The sequence below is a fragment of the Typha latifolia genome, chromosome 7 (genome assembly GCF_019914945.1).
Source record: "Typha latifolia isolate L0001 chromosome 7, TyphaL0001v2, whole genome shotgun sequence".
Classification (NCBI taxonomy): Eukaryota; Viridiplantae; Streptophyta; class Magnoliopsida; order Poales; family Typhaceae; genus Typha; species Typha latifolia.
Genome location: NC_133092.1, coordinates 5,899,276 through 5,920,159, shown reverse-complemented (window position 1 = coordinate 5,920,159; position 20,884 = coordinate 5,899,276). Strand labels below are relative to the sequence as shown.

The 20,884-nt window shown below is 35.3% G+C and overlaps 1 protein-coding gene across 1 annotated transcript; it reads right to left on the bottom strand.

Annotated features, from left to right (window-relative positions):
* Positions 1-489: 489 nt before the first annotated feature.
* On the bottom strand, positions 490-3,092 carry LOC140793111 (patatin-like protein 3). Its single transcript, XM_073144483.1, has 6 exons — positions 2,788-3,092; positions 2,493-2,683; positions 2,190-2,388; positions 1,936-2,097; positions 1,114-1,416; positions 490-959 (listed from the first exon to the last, which is right to left on the bottom strand). The coding sequence occupies exons 1-6, from the start codon at positions 2,914-2,916 to the stop codon at positions 708-710; spliced, it is 1,236 nt and encodes a 411-aa protein (XP_073000584.1). The 5' UTR covers positions 2,917-3,092; the 3' UTR covers positions 490-707.
* Positions 3,093-20,884: the final 17,792 nt, after the last annotated feature.

The following is a 20,884-nucleotide window of genomic DNA, read 5'->3' as shown; positions in this document are numbered from 1 at the left end:
TCAGTCTCCATTCTTGAAGATTTGAATACATTAAATTTCGAGTCATCGTCAACCACGTAAATATCTTTCTGACCGTCATATCGAGAAATCGTTCATAGCTGGTAACTAGAAAAGGTAAGAGTAAATTATTGTCCATCACGGTGGTTTAGTCAGATTTCAACTTACTGTCGTATATTTTAAATTTAAATATTTAATCCTCTATAGATAACGCCAAGTTGTAATAATTAGTTAGTTGTTAAGGAGGATACTAAAAGACTTAATTACTCTCACAAAAATATAGTTTGATTTTAGGATGGTAAAAATAGGATAGTCATTTAGCAATTTATTTAAGGCTCTTTAGCTTTGAATAGAAAATTTCCAAAGTTACAATTTATTATGGAGCACAAGAGAATTAGATTGTTAGGATTGAGTACAACAAAGAATTAAAATCGGATAAAACCACGAGAGGGTCAAAGTATAATTTGCGGTAAAAGTAAATGGAAGAGACAATAACACAACACATTATTTCATAAAAAAGATTACAAGAGGATTAATACAAGTAAATTCAAGTGGGATCTCTTATCTTTTTTTTTTGCAGTAGTCTCCCACTTGAACTCTTATTCAATCTCCAACAAACAACACTGATGTAACACAAATTAAGATTGATAATAATTTAGCACCTTGCATGCTCACAACTTACCGTCTAGAGCTAGATTTTGAATTGAATTCTAATTTGCAGCTAATTCTGCATTTGCCAGTCTGTGCTTTCTTTCCGCGCACAGCATCTTTGCGAAATAGGTTAGGGCAACTTCATTTGTTACCTCTTTGCCAACATTTGCCAATGGCTTGAGTTTGCCAATCTCAAAGTCCTCCTCTGTCAACTGCTTCTGAAGAAGGTCTTTCCCTACCTTCACCAAGTCCTGCAAGTTCTTCTCCGTTGATATATCGGTAGATGCAACATCGCCGACTAGAGTGTCATCCTGTAAATAATTGATAAGATTAGCTATCATCTTGTTAAAAATGTTGCAACATATGAAATCTCTATGTCCAACAGGATCCTAGGTATAAAGATTAATGTAATCCACGATAAATTGGCTTATAATAATAAAGCCACATGACATGTTTATATCGTACCTGGATGCGCAAATATCTATCACTGCACTCAATAGCATCAAAGAGATTGGCTGCATGGATATCCACCATGTCACTACTTGCTTGGAAGAAGATATCAAGCAAAGGAGTAGTTCCGTTCTTGAATAACCATCCAATTAGTCCCCATTTCGCGGCATCCCGGGCGTCGAACATGTCTTGTTGCTGAGATGCTCCTGTCCCAATTGAGATTACCAAGTACTTGTGATAGTCCAGAGGGTTTATTGATTTAAAATCCTCGTTTTTTCGAGCAATCTCCTTCGTAATATGAGTCACAGCTGCTACTGTCTGCTCACGAACATCACATACAAGATGGAGTTAATAAAGCTTAAAAGAAATTTGACTACTATTCTACCTAGAGTTTCATTTTAATTTGATTTGTTTTTATATTTATAAATTGAGCTCTATATTAATCACAAATTCGCAAAAGAAAAACTACCTCATATGTTTTACCAAACAAATACGATAGTAAGATGTTCTTTTGTAAATATTTAGTAGAAAAATATAGGGTTTAAATTGTAAATAGTAAAAATTTAGAATGTAACTGGAAAAGTACGAAATAAGTGGGGGTGTTAAATTTTGCTTCAGAAATTGATCATTTTTTAACGAATCATTTGTCTGTACCAAATTGTATAATTTAAGAATATATTCTCTTTTGGCTTTTACTTTTTGGTTTTAAGAACTACTTTTATGATTGAAGCACAGCTCATCGAATACTGATCTAGATCTGTCACCATGATTTAGTTAGCAACACAGCTTCTTCTTTTGTTCTCTTTTAGATCTCAACATAACATCAACGAGTTCTACCGGGTTGTTCGCGGCGACACCCCCGTCAACAAGGTGATAGTGTCGGGAAAAGCCTTCGTCGTTCTTCATCTCGAAGTAGTGCGCTGGAAGGTAAGTTGGAGCTGCAGATGTACTGATGCATATATCTGCTAATCTAGGGTTCTTCAGAGGACGAGCTTTTGCCTGCACATAAATTAATGAACCAATTCATTCCTTAATTTATCACTACTGCAATAAAAGCTAGTAGACATGACAAGGTAGAAGTGAATCAAAACCTTGATGGTGGAAAAGATAGCCGGCTGGAGAATTCTTATATCGAATGCAGGGATGACGACGGTGGTCAGCGTCTGAGCTAACCTCGTGTCACCAAGAAGATCGTTGACTAATTTGCGCAAGTACTTGCCATCATATTTTGGTCCCATAAATGCGCCGAAAAAACTGACCATCTTCGTGAAGAAAGAAAAGAGCCCAGACCTGAAAGAAGTATATATAATATTTGTATAGTAAGTGTTGGAATTAACTAATATATATATAGATATATATTATTGTTTCATAGATTATTTATGGCAAATACGTACGACTTCCTCTGAGGAAAGATATGTGGGCAGTGCTTCAGGTAGAAAGGAACGATCTCTTTGGCCTCGAAGAGTGGCCGTTTCGGGTTTGCCGGATCGGGAGCGGTGAGCATCGCCGTCACCAGACCTCCGGTGCTCGTGCCGGCGATGACATCAAAGTAGTCTGCAAGCCTTGCATCCTTACCATCATATTGCTGCCAGACGTAAAATTATCAGTCATCCTTTTCCATCATAATTAACAAGAGTAGTCAGTCTACTCCTGAGATCGTTATATATACGAAATGTGCGTGAATTAGACCTGGAGCTTTGATTCAAGGGATTCGAGGATGACTCCAGGGATGATGCCTCTCACGCCGCCGCCGTCGATGCTAAGTACTGTGATCATCCTCCCCATAGACGGCGGCGGAGTGGCGACATTGCAGTCCATTAAATTGGAAAGCTAGATTAACAAAGACGATATTAAAGGGATTAGAGAAAAGGATTGCTCTCCTGGTTTCCTCGATAGAGGAGATTGGAGAGGAGCTTGATGGCTCTTAATTTGCTAGTGTTGCTATTTGTAGGCAAAGTGGGAGAGCCCAGAATTCGTTAATTAACTTGGTCGGTAGATATTACTTCCCACATGGCCTTTTTAATGCACTGATTGATTAATTTTGGGTGTATTTAATTGATCGTTAAAACAAACAAAAAAATAAAAAAAACGTGACCAATCGATAAGGCATAGTACAATTATGGAGCAATTAATGGAGGAGAGGCTAGAATTTCTGGTGTTCCTCATCTTTCATTTTGGTAGATCTATTGTTTTTAGCTTCCAAAGTACATTAACAATGTACTATTGCCAATGTATTATTTATCAAAAAGAAATCAACTTTAGTTTTGCCAAGTCATGCGAAATTTTTTTCAAAGTATAAAATTGCTCCCTCCATTAGCGATTTCTATTACTTCTTAGGATGACATTTTTTATAGGGCAATAAAAAAAATCTCACTAAAAACGATTCTCTCTTGAGATATATTACTATATAAAAACAATGATTTATTAAATCAATTTTCAAAACAGTGATTTATCCTACCTAACAATAATTGTAGTGGTTTGATAAATAGTTGAAAAACTGTAACATATATAGTAGATTGGTCATCGTTTTTTACATAAAATACTACATCGGTCAAATCATATTATCTAGCTATTCGTTGGAACAAACATAGCTCACTATTTATTTTTTCTTCTGATAGATCAAATTACCCCTCATTCATCTCCTCCCTGGCCATAACTCCCCCCTCCTTCCTCTCTCTCTCTCTCTCTCTCTCTCTCTCTCTCTCTCTCTCTCTCTCTCTCTCTCTGACTGGAATTTGTTGCTAAGAAAAAGAACACATAGTAGTATTGATCACATGAGTTTTTCCTGAGAGGGGTTTTAAAATAGATCTTGTATTAATTCTTGGATAAAAAATTTTTAACGTCTAAATTAATCATAGCGTGCAACATGAGTAATTAAAGAATTGTCAGTGGTATTTGTTTGGGATGAGCAAATAGTCCAACGAGTTAGAATCGTGTTATCGTAGCCAACTGAGCAAAGAGACGTTGGATAGACATAGACAATAAGCAAAAGCCAAAAGACCACTGACAATTCTATATTGGACTTTCTATATCCTTCCTCGTGCATCTCGTGGGATTCCAGAACCACACCGGCAATAGAGGTTTAGTGGAGTCCACTCCAACATTTAATAAATTGTTATATATAAGAAGACAAATAATTATACTTTTAATTTAATAAAATAAACCACACCAAATTATAATATTGTTAAGATTGCTCTTTACTATAGATAAAAGTAATATGTACAAGTCATATACTATGCATATTTATAATAGTTAACACAAATTATCATATCTAATATTTAATATTTTTTTTATAAACTTGGTAGTAATATATATTAAGAAGGCTACTAATTTTAGCTCAATAGCTTGTTCATTCTATTCAGAGTGGTAGTAGAGATGAACCTTACATGATTATTAAATTGGATATGAAAAAAAGCGTATGATAGGTTAAGTAGAGAGGCTATTCTTGATGTTATGAATATGATGGGTTTCGATAAAAACTAGATTAAGTAAATAAAAGCATGCATTAATTCTCCTTCTTTTGCATTTATGATTAATGGTTCTGCATCGCCTTGGATGAAGAGCTCATATGGGCTAAGACAGGGAGACCCTTTGTCCCCTTATCTGTTTATCTTATATCCACAAGTATTGTCTAGTCTTCTTAATACTGCTACGGATAAAGATTCTCTGGATGGTTTCTAAATTGCGGATGGTTTGAAAATTTGTCATCTTATTTTGCAGATGATATTTTAATCATTACTAAAGCAAATTCTATTAATTATGAGATTTTAAATAAAATTTTGTAAAATACTTTGTTCTCACCAATCAAAGGGTTAACGGGAGCAAATAGACTTTCTTTCTCCCTACTTGGGCTGGTCACCACCTAGGTCTGTCGATGGCTAGGGCCCTTAATATGAGTCAGGGGAATTATCCGTTTTCCTATTCGAACATTAATATTCAGACATCCTACCCTAAAGTTAAGCATTTTGAGCATATTATAAATAGGGTCATGAGTAAACTTGATGGGTGGAAGCTTGCAACCCTAAGCCACATGGGGCGAGCTACCCTTATCAAGTCTATAATTCTTGCAATTTCTACTTATGCTATGTGTAGCACTACTGTGCCTCTCACGGTGCCTAACAAAGTTGATAGGGTGGCCACAACCTTTCTATGGGGTAAAGGCAAGGGTTCTAAGAGGCTTCATCTAATTGGGTGGGATAAATGTTGTTGGGATCGTGATACTGGTGGGCTGGGCATAAGACATCTTCGAGATGCTAGGACTGCTCTTACTAGATCTCATGCTTTTGATCTGTTGCATGCTAAGGACAAAACTTGGGTTAAGCTCATGGTCCAAAAGTATGGTAGGGTTAAGCCTTAGAGGAGGCTGCAAGGGAGGGCTCACAAGTCTGCATCTTTAAGAGTATGATTGATGCATTATAATATACCAGATTGGGTCTTGTTAAGTCTATAGGAAATGGGAAGGATACAAGCATTATGGATGATCCTTGGATTCTAATATTCCCTTGGTCACTTGGCCTACTTATGTTAATATGAACCTTAGGTTGCATGATAAGAAAGCGAGTTGGTCAATCATTAACCAACAGTGGAATAGGAGGAAAATTCTTAAGTGTTTTGGGCTGGTTCTTGGCAATATGTTTACTACTAAGAAGATCAGTTTGAGGTTCTTGGCAATATGCTTGGGTTTGGGCCCTAAATCCCATGGGCAACCTGACCTCGGCTAAGCAGATCACTTTGGAGGATGTTGATTGTTCTTAAAATTAAAATGTTTTTATGAAAAGTCCTATGGAATAGATTGCCGACTAATTCTAGACTCCATGAACTTTCATTAAGTCCTAATGGACTCTGCCCGCTATGCTGGCAACTAGATGAAACTGAAAAATATTTGTGGTGGAGTGTGCTAGAGCTAAAGGCCTGTGGCAAGCTTTGGAACAACACTTGGGTTTGACTTTTAGGTTAATCAATGACTGAATGGAAGTCAGCTAAATGAAGGAAGGTGAAAGTATGACGAAAGATGGTGTGACGTTTGTGAAATGTATGAAGACTATACAACAAAATAAAGTCACTATCAAGCCCGCTAATGCTATTAGCAAACTAAGAAGATGAATCCCACCATCGAGAGGAAGGCTTAAACTCAATTCGGATGGATCCTACCTCAACCAAAATGGATCTTCATGGTTGGGTTACGTTTTTAGAGACTCGAATGATTAGTTGTTCTATACAGGGCCTTGGGTGGGAAAACTGAAGACCTGTTTGAGGCCAGAAGCAGAAATGTTAAAGGCTACTCTTATTCAAGCAAGGAAACATAATCTATCTGAGTTCCTTGTGGAATCTGACTCTCAAAGGCTAATCAACATTCTTAAATCCAAGAAGGAATATTCGTGGCAATGGTGACATATTTTTTTGGATATCTTTTAACTTTTTTTAATTTAAATCTCGAGATATTCTCTCACTATTATTGGAAAGCCAACTTAGTCTACTGTATAAGAATGCTTTGGATATCTATCTAGATAAGTTAAATCACTTTTGGCCCTTTTTTGTGGTAATGAATACCTTATCCTTAAAAAAAATAATGTGGCAGTTTCAAAAAATTGTTATGAGTATTATTCTTTCTTTTATCATCAGCAGATGTATGCTGATAAAATTTCTTGATTTGTATTCTATATAAATTAAATATTGTTTATATAAGCGAATTTTGACTTTTTAATCTTATTCCGAGAAAAGAGTTACTATCCGACACTACATTCAACTCTTTTATTGGATCATTAATTACTAAGCCCTAGTTCACTTATTTTAGAATACATTTTCTTATTCTATATAGTAATTCATTATTTTCTATAATCTTATTTGATACAATTTTTTAAAAATAATTTAATAATATCTAATGATTAATATATTGACTCTAGATTAGATATCATTTAATTACACATCACCTCAACTACAATTGAGATTCCTTCTCTCTCCTATTAGCCGTCATATATATATGTATTGATATGCACTATAACGCATTGCCATTGCATAGCCACGCATTGTCACGCACTATATTGACTTATCATGTACTGTATAATCATTGCATAGTCATGCATTGTCATACACTACATAGTCACGCAATATTATGCACTACATGTATTCAATTTTAGACACTCTAAAAATTATATTACTTTTATTTTTGTTACGATCCGACCACATGGGTTAAGTGGAGTCAAGTTAGTTAGTTAGCTTTATCTTAATATTTTAAATTTTGAATAAATTAAATAGTCTACATGTGGATCTAATCCGCTAGGATAGGAGTAGATATGTGTTGATTAGAATTATTGAATGAATCTGAATTTAGCCAAATAACTCTTTTTCGTTTTATCTTTTCATACAACCATTAGATCATCATTATCTTTTTAGGAATATATCATAAACGAAGAAGTTTTTCGATCTTTCAATCCTTAGCCATCATCTCCCTCTAGCAGCCATACTAATATACGGTTGTCTACCACCACCCTTGGTCGTTCGCCACACTCTGATGACCGCTGCAATGTCAGATATTTACTATTCTACCCTATTCTAGCCTTGCTCTACTTTTTTATTTTTAACTTTTCATCTTGAGTCAGATTCACGTGAAACTAGAGCCATTAGAACCTTAACTCATGAAGCTATCACCACATATATTTTTACAATTTTCTTATGTTTAGATCAGTCTAGATCTAGTTTGTAACACTTTTATTTAGTGGGAGAAAAAAAAATTGAGAATAAGATGATCATTTGTCGGTTTTCGTGAGTATCATAAGATGGGAGAATAGATAATTGAGAGAGTCAAAGTATCACTTAAAATAAATATAATAATTTATATGGAAATGGATAATAATTTATATCTAAGTGTAATTAATATGTATTTTTTTAATATTTTAAATGAGATATGAACAATTAAACGCATATAAATTGATAACATTTTGCCCATATTTGAATTAAACTGACAAAAATCTAACATGACTATTAAACTTGTTTACTTGGTTCAATCTGTATAAGATAAAGTTTAATTATATTTTAAACTACTGTAGTAAACCTAATATCACATGACATCCTGGCAGGAAGAATAAAATTGTACAATTTGTAATTTTGTATATCAAAAGAGGGGTTATTTGCACAAAAAGGTTCTTCGCTTTTAGTATTATGAATATTGTACTCTTGAACCTCAATGTATTCATTTTATACTCTAAATGTACATGTTTTTATCATAAAATATGCACAAATTATATAAGAAATGCAAAAAATGACTTATTTTTATTATTCTGAAAACTAAAGAACTAGCTAATTTTTGTACAAGGATGCTTTTAGTATTTATTCAGATAACTAAAAGCATTTTTGCACCCTACCATTTAATAAAATTATAATTTACACTCTATATTTTACTATTTATAAATTAAGCTTTATAATTTAGTAGATATGTGCAGAAAATGCTATGATTAGATTTGAATTAACACCGTGAGAATATTCTGTTAATTAGAGATATTTTATTTCTAAATAACTAAAATACCCTTAGTATAGGTTGGGTTTAGTTGAGTTGTATTAAGTTTATTTGTATTGAGTTGAGTTAGTATAGATTGGATAAGTATAATTTGACTATGAGTACTTTTATATTTTTTTTAGTATAGTTAATTTAACTCAGAAATTTATTTAATTTTAACTAACAAATCTAATAGCAAGATATTTTCTAAATTATAAGACTTGATTTATAAATAGTAAAAGTATAGAGGGTAAAATTACAATTTTAAGTAGGGGTGGCAAAATTTGACCCGACCCGATAACCCGACACGAGAACCTGGTTCTTAATCGGGTTTGGGTTTAGTATAATCAGGTTAGCGTCGTAAACAGATTAACCTGCCTAACCTGTTTAATAATCGGGTCGTGTTTGAGTTTATACCACTAACCCATTTTGACCCATTTGACCCGTTTAAGCATATAGGTCGGGTTGGGTCAGGTCGGGTCAACCCGCTAACCCGTTTGACCCATTTAATATATATATAAACTAAAACCCTAGATCTAATTACATCTACCCTAACACCACCTCTCCACTCTTCACTCCTCTTGAGTCGCCTCAATGAAAAAGGGGAAAAAATTCATCCACCTCTGCCTTAGCCTCCGTCTGCCGCCTCCGCCTTCGCCCCTGTTTGCTGCCTCAATCTTTGCCTCCGTCTGCCACCTCTACCTCCATCTGTCACCTCCGCCATAGCCTCTGTTTGTCTCCTCCGCCTTAGCCTCTGTCTGCCACCTCCGCCTTTGCCCCTGTCTCTGCCGCCTCCGCATCCGTCTGCAGCCTCTGCCTCCGCCTCCGCATCGCCTCCGCCCTATCTACCACCTCCTGCCTTGTTATAGAAGCCGCCACCAATAACTTCTCAATAGTCGGTAGACAACAAGCATAGAGAGGGTGGATTTGGCTCAGTTTAGAAGGTCATTAATTCCTTTATTTAGCATCATAAAGATTCAAATATGAATAAGTAAGACAAATTGTAAATAGTTTACAAGGTCATTAATTCCTTTGATTACAGGGTCAACTAAAGGAGGGAGAATACATAATTGTGAAAAGACTCTAAACTTCAGCTCAAGGCAGCGATGAATTCAAGAATGAGGTCGTGTTAATCGCATAGCTAGGAGCTATTGATACACTTAGTTAGGAACTTTTTTTATTGCATTAGGTGTTTATTTTTATTAAAATAAAATTCCTGTAGGTCGTGTTCGAACACAGGTGGAGTCGCATTTGAGCGCTTGTGAACGCCTTGTGAGCGCTTGTGAATGCTTACGAATGCCTTGTGAAGGCCCGCGTTTATGAACGCCTTGTGAACGCGTTTGTGAATGCCCGCATTTGAACGACTTGTGAATGCCTGTGTCGTGTTCGCAAATCATTTGGAGCTGCCGAAGGGGTCGAGAGTGCACCCTATCTTTCATGTTTCATTATTGAGAGAGCGCATTAGAGATCATGAGATTGTTGGATTGGTTCTACCGAAGTCATTGGAGGAGATAGAGATCGTAGACTAGCTCGAGTACTTGCTTGACACCGACGATGACATGGTACCAAATTGGAGATGGAGATTCTAGTTGAGTGGCTTGGCAAGCCAACTAATGAGGCGACATTGGAGTTGGAGACCGATATCTTGGACCGACAACTTGTGAACGCTTGTGTCGCGTTCGCAAATCCAAAGAAGGGGCTTTTTGAGTGTGTTCGAACGCGATCGGGTGCGTTCGAATGCGATCGACGGGAATCCTCTAGAATTATGGTTTCATATTATTTTAGGACTTGTTGGCTAGCCTCTATAAATATATGGATGGCAACCAACTTCATATTGGGATTGGATTCTTGATTTCTTACCTCCTATCTTCTCTCTAGACTCCTCCCTCCTCCCTCTTCATTATCCTTCCACCTCTACCGTTGGCAAGGTTTCTCCTCGCTTCTAATCTCCCTCGTATGTCGAATCACCCCTCTTCTTTAGGATCTCGACCACTTTGTTCCCTTCATCTACTTTTCTTAATCACTTCCACAATCCACCCTCATCTCCATACCCATCCATAACCCTAACATCCACCCCACCCATCACCACCACCATTACCCACGTTATTCCGTGTTTTCGTCCCTGCTATAGTTCAAATCTGTGAAGGGCATAAATACGAAAGTTATAGATTAGGAAGTGGATCCAACCCAATTGGTTTCGTAATTTTCTGACTACCAGAGTATATCTGACGAATATTTTTACTCGATTGCGCGAATTGATTTCTATAATAAATTCAAATCTTAAAGAAATCTTAGCGTACCCTATCTTTGGTTCCAGATCTTATCAAATTGGTATCAGAGCCTAACAATTAGTATCAGAGCTTATTAATTGGTATCAGAGCAGGCAAACCTCAGACCTCTATTAATGATTGAAACAAGGAAGATGACATCAATAAGGAGACCTATGGAGAGCACACCGACAAGGGAGGACTCAATGCACAATGATCCTAACCATAAGGCTGATTCCTTTGGAGCGACCACGGCAGGACCGAGTCAACCAACGTCCATGGGTTCGAATATGGATGAACTAAGAGGCATGTTCTAAACACGGTTACATAGAGTTGACAACATACAAAAAGAGCGGCTGCGACTACTAGAACGTCAATTGAAAATTCTTCGGTTTTAAAAACAGCGGCTGCGACTACTAGTCCATGATAACATTTGAGACCTTCTTCCAACGTTAGAGGAGGCACAAGACCCCCCGTTTGAATTCTCACACCTGCCTAGGTGGAGGAGCAAAGAGCAAAGGGCATTTGCTTTCGATGTGATGAGCGTTTCACCCCCGATCATCGGTGTTCTAAACCGATTGGGAGCGTGATGCTTATCGATCGTCCTGAGGAGGATGATAAGGTAGTTGATGATGGAGAGTATCCAGAAGAGACTGTAGAGGAGGGCATGGAGGAGGATATCCAAGTTGAAATATCGATGCATGCATATTCGGGTACTTTCACACCGAGGACGTTACGAGTGGACGGACTTGTTAGAAAGCATTGTGTGCACATCCTCATCGATTCGGCGAGTACACACAACTTTCTAGATGAGAGGCTAGTGAGGAGATTGGATTTGGATGCTGAATCGACTATGGGATTTGACGTTGCTATTGGAGATGGCACGAAGCTTAAGATGGAGAGCTTATGTCGCCGAGTTGGTATACGGGTGCAAGGACATGACATCATTATGGACTTCTATCCGTTGGCGCTACGAGAAGCGGACATTGTCCTTGGTGCTCAGTGTTTACAAAGTTTGGGACCCGTCACATTTGATTTTCAAAGCATGTGGATGAAATATAAATAAGGAAACAAAGATGTGCGGCTTGATAGTGTTTGAACTTTGCCGAGTCCTACGATGCAGCCTATGGTGGGGCTGCTTGGTGCATATGATTTGGCTTATCTTCTTCAGTTAGGACCAGTAGGAGATGAGCCTCAAACGAGTTCAGGTACTATCATTGAATTGTCTAATCTATTATATAACTTTTCTGGACTGTTTGAGGAGCCGCAGGAGTTGCCACCGAGGAGAGCGGCGGACCATCGCATAGAGATTGTACCCGGGGCTGCACCGACGAACGTGAGGCCATATCGGTATCCGCATGTGCAAAAAGAAGTTATCTCAAAGATAGTAGCCGAGATGTTGGAGCAAAGCCTTATACAACGAAGTCATAGCTCATACTCATCCCCCGTGCTTTTGGTGCAAAAAAAAGATGGGACATGACATTTTTGTGTCGACTATCGAGCACTAAACGCTATTACCGTCAAGGACTAGTATCCTATTCCGGTTATCGAGGAATTGCTGGATGAGCTTGTAGGGGCGACTATATTTAGTAAGCTTGACTTGAGGGCCAGGTATCATCAAATTAGAGTTCACCCGGCGGATGTGCACAAAACTGTATTTCGAACGCCGAACGGGCATTATAAGTTTCGAGTGATGCCTTTTGGTCTCACCAATGCTCCAGCTATCTTTTAAGGCCTCATGAATGATATATTTTGGCCTCTCTTACGAAGGTATGTCTTGGTATTTTTTGACGATATTTTGGTATATAGCAGGACTGAATTGGAACATTGGCAGCATTTGGAGAATGTGCTGAATTTGTTAGAACAAAATCAATTGAAGATCAAGAAGTCCAAGTGCCTATAGGGAGTACCGAAGGTGGAGTATTTAGGCCACATCATTTCAGCGGATGGTGTAGCGACGGATCCTCAAAAGGTTGCATATATGACTACTTGGCCTATTCCTACTACTACCACCAGATTGAGAGGATATTTGGGGTTGAATGGTTATTATTGTCGATTCATCGTCGGATATGGCAAGATCACTGCTCCTCTCACTTCTTTGTTGAAGAAAGACTCTTTTAGATGGACGGATGAAGCCACTTTAGCCTTTGAAAAATTAAAAACAGCAATGATGACGACACCCGTTCTAGCTTTACCAAACTTTACCAAAGAATTCATTATTGATTGTGATGTATCGGGTGTTGGCATAGAAGTAGTACTAATGCAAGAAGGACATCCTATTGCTTATTTTAGCAAGACTTTATCACAAAAATATCAGCGATCGGGCGACTTGTGAACATCTGTGTCGCGTTCGCAAATCCAGAGAAGGAGATTTTTGAGTGCGTTCGAACGCGATCGGGCGCGTTTGAATGCGATCGACGGAAATCCTCTAGAATTATGGTTTCATATTATTTTAGGACTTGTTGACTAGCCTCTATAAATATGTGGATGGCAACCAACTTCATATTGGAATTAGATTCTTGATTTCTTGCCTCCTATCTTCTCTCTAGACTCGTCTCTCCTTCCTCTTCACCATCCTTCCACCTCTATTGTTGGCAAGATTTCTCCTCGCTTGTAATCTCCCTCGTCTGTCAAATCACCCCTCTTCTTTGGGATCTCGACCACTTCGTTTCCTTCTTCAACTTTCTCTAATTACTTCCACAATCCACCCTCATCTCCATACCCATCCATAACCCTAACATCCACTCCACCCGTCACCACCACCATCACCCACATTATTCTGTGTTTTCGTCCCTACTACAGTTCAAATCTGTGAAGGGCGTGGATACGAAAGTTGTAGATTAGGAAGTACGGATCCAACCCAATTGGTTTCGTAATTTTTTGACTACCGGAGTATATCTGACGAATATTTTTTCTCGATTGTGCGGACTGATTTCTGTAATAAATTCAGATCTTGAAGGAATCTTAGCGTAGCCTATCTTTGGTTCTAGATCTTATCAAATTGGTATCAAAGCCTAACAATTGGTATCAGAGCTTATCAGTTATGTTCCCTTCTCCCCATCAACTTCAAATCTAGTTAACTCCTCCTGGTAGCATGTCGTCTGCGCTCCTCCCAAAGCGGCGGCTACTCTTTTTTATGCTCGAGATCTAGCTAAAATTAATAGAATTGTAATTTTTATGTTTGAATGAGTTTTATGATAAAAATAGGTTAGTTTGTTAAACGCATTATTTTTATAGAATAAAATTTAAATTTGATATAAGGTAATCGGGTTAGACGGGTTGTGTTACTGTGTCGTGTTAACACGACCCGTTTATTAAACGGGTTAGATGGGTCGTGTCATGTTACCCGTTTAATAATCGGGTCCTGTTCGTGTCTAATAAATGCAACATATTTATTTATCGGGTTGTGTTCATGTTATGGTAAATTTGACCCGACCCGAATCTAACCCGACCCGAACAGGATTACCACCCCTAGTTTTAAGGTGTCATATGGAGATTTCTAAAAGAAAAAAAAAAACTTTGTCACGGATTGCGTTGTACGTGCTGAAACCGTACTATGTTCACGAAGGATATGATTTTGTTTCGTTTTTTAGTGTGATTAGTAACGCCGTAACTTTTGGATTTTTATATCATTCTCGGTGCACCTTGGAGGGTACGAAAACATGTGGGTAGTGCGGCTTAGTTGGACCCGGCTCCCTTATTTAATTAAGGGATTTATAATCACACAATATATTTTATATATTTTATGATTCGCATTAAAATTTTATAATTTGACTCTTTATTTTTTATTCTAATTCTTATTTAATACTCTGATATTATTTTGACTAACTAATATCGACCAAATTACTAAAATACCTCTATTGTTATCTCTCATTTTCTATATTCTTTCACCATCTTCCTTACCTACCTCATCTATAGTTCTTTTATCATCTTCCTTACCTACCTCATCTATAGTTGCTATCGCTGTCACCACATGTCCTTATAACAGAATATTTCTTTTCTAAATTATTTTGATATTTATAAATTAATTTGATAATTTAGGTTTTATAAATTATTTTATATATTATAATAAAATATTTCTTTTCTAATACCATCAAATATAACTTAATATGTTAAATAAAAATTATAGGGGAAAAAGAAGAAGTAAGTTACAAAATTCTTAAAGATGGGTGTGAATGATAAGATAGGTAAAATATAAGGTGTGATTTATAAAAATTCTTTTAATTACATTATTAAATATTATTTAATTATATTTTTTTCTTTAAATTCCATATTTTTAAATAAATTAATAGTTTGTGTTGCGAGTCCACACGCCAATAGCCACCGGTTAAGAAGTATTTATTTATATTAATTGTTATGATTAGTAGTTATCAAAATTTTTCTTATCCAATTGATTTCTCTTTTACTATTGTTAGAGTTCTGTTTTAATTATGGGTTGATCAAATGAAAATTAGCGATAGTGAAACAAATATTTCGAATAGAAGTTATTAAAATATTGATATAAAAAATCTTCTCGTCGTATCCTAGATTAAGAACTACAATACTTAACAATCACTCACTGAGATATACTACAAAAGGGTATCTATAAAGTGGATGAATGATAATTTAGTTACATATAATGAGAAGGATACTTGCAAACAATGAGGCAATAATACTGCTGTTTTTGAAAAATAAAACCTCGCCGCCACTGCCGCCGCCGTCGAGAACAACTATAATTTTTAGTTTAATTTAGAGGGATAAGTTTTATTTATTTTTCATCATCCATAGATGTAAAACTTCGGTTGATACTAATAAAATTTTATAGTTTTCATTTTATATAACTAAAATATAATTTAATATTTTTTTTGTTTTATAGAAGTGATTTTTGACTTCATAATCTTGCTTAAGGAAAGAATCTAATCCAGTAAAATCTTTCATAATCAAAGGACAATCAAATGGCAGCACCTCCATAGTCAAAGGACAATCAAATAATAGCACATGATTTTAACCTTGATTATCGGACACATTTCACTCCTGTAAATTTCTAACTTTAGAGATATGTTATTTTACTTATTTCCTGATCATTTTATAAATCGGTATAAATTGTATTCATCTTATCAATTCAAGGCATCCAATCATTCAACCAATTTCTCAAAAGTTTATTTTGTTTTACTTGTCCTGGAACAAAGTTTTGGCTCCGCCACTGCGTTGCAGTTGACGAGCATAAATGCATTCAACCTTTTGGATCATAATATTAGTAAATTACCGTCATCATCGATCATGCAAGGGTGAAAATGGAGAAAATATGTTTAGATCCATATTTTTGCTCCGGATTTAAAATCGGATCTTCTAGCAAATTACTATCCACTTCTTACCCTAGTGCACTTTAAAACTTTGGAAGTCATGCATATGGAAAATTAATCTTATACAAACTTGCATTCTTTAATAGGCTAGGATTAGTGAGGGAAGCATGAAGAGTTTGTACATTATATAGAGTTATAACAAGAAAAGAAAAGAAAAGAAAAATTAAAGAACATGCCGAGTATCTCGGATAGCTTACGGACGGTAGCATACATGTTCACAAAAGGATGTGGGTTATACTATTTGATACGTGTGGATATGAAATAATTAATTGAACTTGATCGAAAGTATCAGGATCGACTACATTCTTTCTAGTGTAAAATAATAATTGAGCTGAATATGCTTTGTTCCTTCGGAATTGGATGTCGAAGCTAAAGCACCAATATTCTCGCACCACTAATAGACGTAGAAGAGGAGATAAATTAAAGCAATATGCTATTCATTTAAATGCATATGTGGCCCAATTAATAATCGAGTTGTTATAATCACCGCTAACGAGCGCTTTGCAAAGCGAAGCAATAGAATTTATATTTTTGTACCCTTACTTATTTTAGTTTTTCTTAATACCTTTACCTATTTTAGTCGTAAAATAATCGTAATACCCTTATACCTATTTAAGTGGACTAAATCACTATCGCTAGCAACGTAGAAGTTGCTCGGCTTTTCTAGTTTTATACTTGTTAGAAAAGAGAATATGTATTTTGTGAAGAAATAAGAGTAAGCATGAGATAAAATATAGATTACTTCGCGATTCTTTTCCACCGGCGACATAACAACTCTTCATTTAAGTTTTATTTTCAATAACCCGAAAAAGACTTCTTCAACAAACTCCTAATCACTTTTTCAACTCTCTAATATTGGAAACTTTAGTTTAAAAATCTTTTTAACTCTAACCACTATGTTTATAAGTCTACAAAGTGGGTGTTATAAAAATGGATGAGCATAAAATGTTCATATTGCATAGATATAGTTTTAGATTCTATAGATATATTTTATAGATATTTTTATATTTCTTATATATGTTATTTAAAATCTATACTTACATGTACTGCTTACAGGTTCCATTAAGTGTTCATCTTTGGATTATGTAAAAAACTTTTGATACTATAGATATATTTCTAGATCCTTGAGATATTTTAGAATTTCGTAGATGTAATATAGTTTCTGATTCCTGATATATGTTGTTTATAATCTATAATTAATATACTGAATAATATTTATTTATGTTTTATGCTGTTGGGCATGCAAATTTCTACATCAAGGTAGGTGACATCTTGCTTCCCTATTCGTAGGTACTCTACTCTCACTAGTAATATTTCTGAAAGTCTAAATGATGTGATAACAAGGATATTCAAACATTTAACTATATAACTTCTAATTGAAACAACTCAACAGAAGTGTGCAAATTACTTCTATAAACAAAGAATAGATACAAAATAAACAATCACCCATGTTGTAGAATAAGTTGATAAAATTGTAAAGGAAGCTTGGAAAAGAACACAATATTTAGCAACTCAGTAATTCAGCCTTAGACTAATGTTAGAATTCTAAGTAAGAACATGTGATATCTATTTTATTGTAAACATAGAAAAGAGGAGCTGTACATGTAGAGAATGAGATGTGTTATGGCTCTCTTGTAAGCATGGCATTGCTGCACTTGGCTATATTAGCATCGATCCATATAATTTATGTGACAGGAAAGCTAATTAGTAACTTATTGGGACTCTATTCCACCAATAGTAAGCATAATTCATGTCATTCAAAATTTCTTTTTTAGAGTTTTCTTGTTGGTCTACCTATACATATAGATTCCTATTTTGTCTCTATCAATTTCTATTTTGTATTTATGGATTCATATTTATTTCTATGAATTCATATATTATATAAATGGATTCTTATCTTGTATCTTTTTATGTTTTAATTCTTATAATGCATTTATGCGATTGCGTGTTACATCTTGATAATAAAATATTACAGAATTTATAATTAGTTACTATGTAATCCAGATTTATGTATATACAAAATTTAAAGATACAAACTATGGAATCCAAACTTAGTATCTAAAATATATTATTAGGTAGCACATATAAAATTAAGTTTAATGAAATATTTCATATTATCTAATATTGTGCGTCCGAACGCGCTCGATCCTGTTCGAACGCATGCGTGCGAACGCCTGAATACGTTCGCATCGATAGAGAACGCAAATTGTGCGTTCGAACGCGCTCGACCTCGTTTGAATGCAATCGACGAGAATGCAATGTTCCTAGGGTTACTACTTATTAGTTTGACTTGTTAGGTTAGCCTCGTAAGATGTGAACGGCAACCTAAGGGATCATTATGAATAAATATTGAATTTTCTTCCCTTTCTCCTCTGCTCTAACTCTTCTCTCTTCTCGTTCAAGCCCTAGCCATGTGTCATCTCGACATCACTTACCTCTAATCCTCCCTCCTCCTTGGGATCTCGACCAACTTCTCCCCCCTCGTCTTTATCCCTTTAACACCACGTGCCACCAAATCTATCACCATTATCACCACCTTTATCACCATCACCCGTCATCTCCACTTTCACCGTAATATTGCATATTTTTGCCCCAGATGCAGTTAGAATCTATGAAGGGTGTGAATATAAAAAACGTAAATCAGGAAGATATGGAACGATCACCACTGGTTTCGTAATTTTTTTGACTATAGAAGAATATTTTGAGAATATTCTCCTCCGACTGTATGGATTGTTTCCCTACATCCGAACTTGATCGGGAACGGGCGCACGATCCATAACAAATAATAGAGTACAAATACAAAGAAATATTAAAAATTTATTTTGACTACTATCATATAAACAATATTAGAAAAACTCAATTTGCTATTAACAATTTAGTAGATATATAGAATGTCATACTTTTTTGAAAACCTTCAATGCCTCCAAGATTTAGCTTAAGTTCAATGTACATTTCACCAAACAACAATTATTTTAGGAGAGGCAAGTCATCTACATGAGTTGTCTTAAAATCTAATAGAAGCCCAATTTTTGGTTTTGAGTGACCTACATAACGATGATAAAATTAAAAATTAATATGTTTGAATAACAATACTCTTTATCTTAATGTTTTATTTGAAAGCTGATTCGATATGACAAGATAAGAAAAGAAAAAAAGAAAACAACAAAGCAAAAATTGAAAGAACTACTGCACTGTAGATTCTAACCCTAATGAAAAGAATGCATATGAGATAACTCTATGATCAAGCCTTGTGAGTCCCTTGTAGGGCATACTTGAGTTTCATCTCACCAGAGTTAAAAGAGATAGAGATTGTGAAGAAGAAATAATGGTTTTTGAGAAATTGGACGAATTTGAACCTCTTATCGTTAAATTAGGGATTTTTGGTGATTTGTAATTTTAGGAAGGATGGAGAAGATGAGTTAGAAAAAAATTTCAAGATCTTTTAATATTTCTCATAAGAGAAGGGATAGAACTCGAAGTAAAAAAAAATTATGGCTATATTTAATACAAGGAGATATTCTTAAAATTGGTGAAAGGATAATTTTAATATTTTTATAGTGCACACATTGATGATCGCTATTAGCTTCCATGCTTGAACGTGCCACTAATACTTATTTTTTTATGCTTTAAGAAATTACTTCTTTTTAGACTAATCCGAGTCGCAATAAGCTTTAATTCAGCTTTAATTTTTAGTGGGGGTTTTTTTCTCATCAAATTGGCGACTGATTAAAGCATTAAAGTTTCTTTTGTGGTATGGTAACATCATTCATACTACTATCATTATGGTAGAAGAATCGATACGTCAAGATATATAGATGGATGAGCGAAAGTGAAACTCTATATGATTGAGCAAAACACCAACTATATGATGCTATTTTGAAGCATCAACCAACATGGAGCCCAAGCACAAAGGAGAAAGAGAATCTTGTGGGCATGTAGCATCTATAATATTTGAGCAATTTGCACCAAAATACTCTTTTTTCTTCCATTGGAATCGGCATAAACCTCTCACTGAGTTTCGAATGAAAACTAAATTTGATGGTTAGTAATAAAACAAAAGTTAAAACGACTTCATTTTTCATACTCAATCACATTGAGCCTATCGATCTTCCTATTTCGTTCGAAATACATTTAAGAATCCTCTAAACCTCCTCCTAGGTTTGTAGAAAACCGGTCGGTTTAGAAAAACCTAATCCTAGTTGGTTTAAAAAATAAATTACGAGTCTCTTTGGAAAACTAAAGCTGATTAGAGAAAGGAAACTTGAACCCTAGACAAATTAGAAAATCTAAGTCCTTAATAGAAAACCAAACTTAAATTGAAAAATGAAAACCAATAATAACAATATCAAAGTCGAGAAAAAATAGAAAGAGTAAATATAATAAACACCTAATCAAAATTTTTAATTCGGACATGATTTAGGCTCATTGTAGCCCAATTTTTTAAAAAGTTGGCCCAGTTATTCACCCTATATATTAGGGTTAATCTCTTTGCCTAATTTATAATTAGCCTACAAGCTCATGAGCTATCATGATCTATTAAAAAATTATATATAGCTAGCCCAATAAGAAATGACAATAGATATTAAAGGGTTCCTCAATGGTGAAAAATATATACTTAAATGAAAGAAGATTACAAAGGTAAAATCTATATAAAGTTCTGAAATTTAAATTTTTTTGGTTTCTTC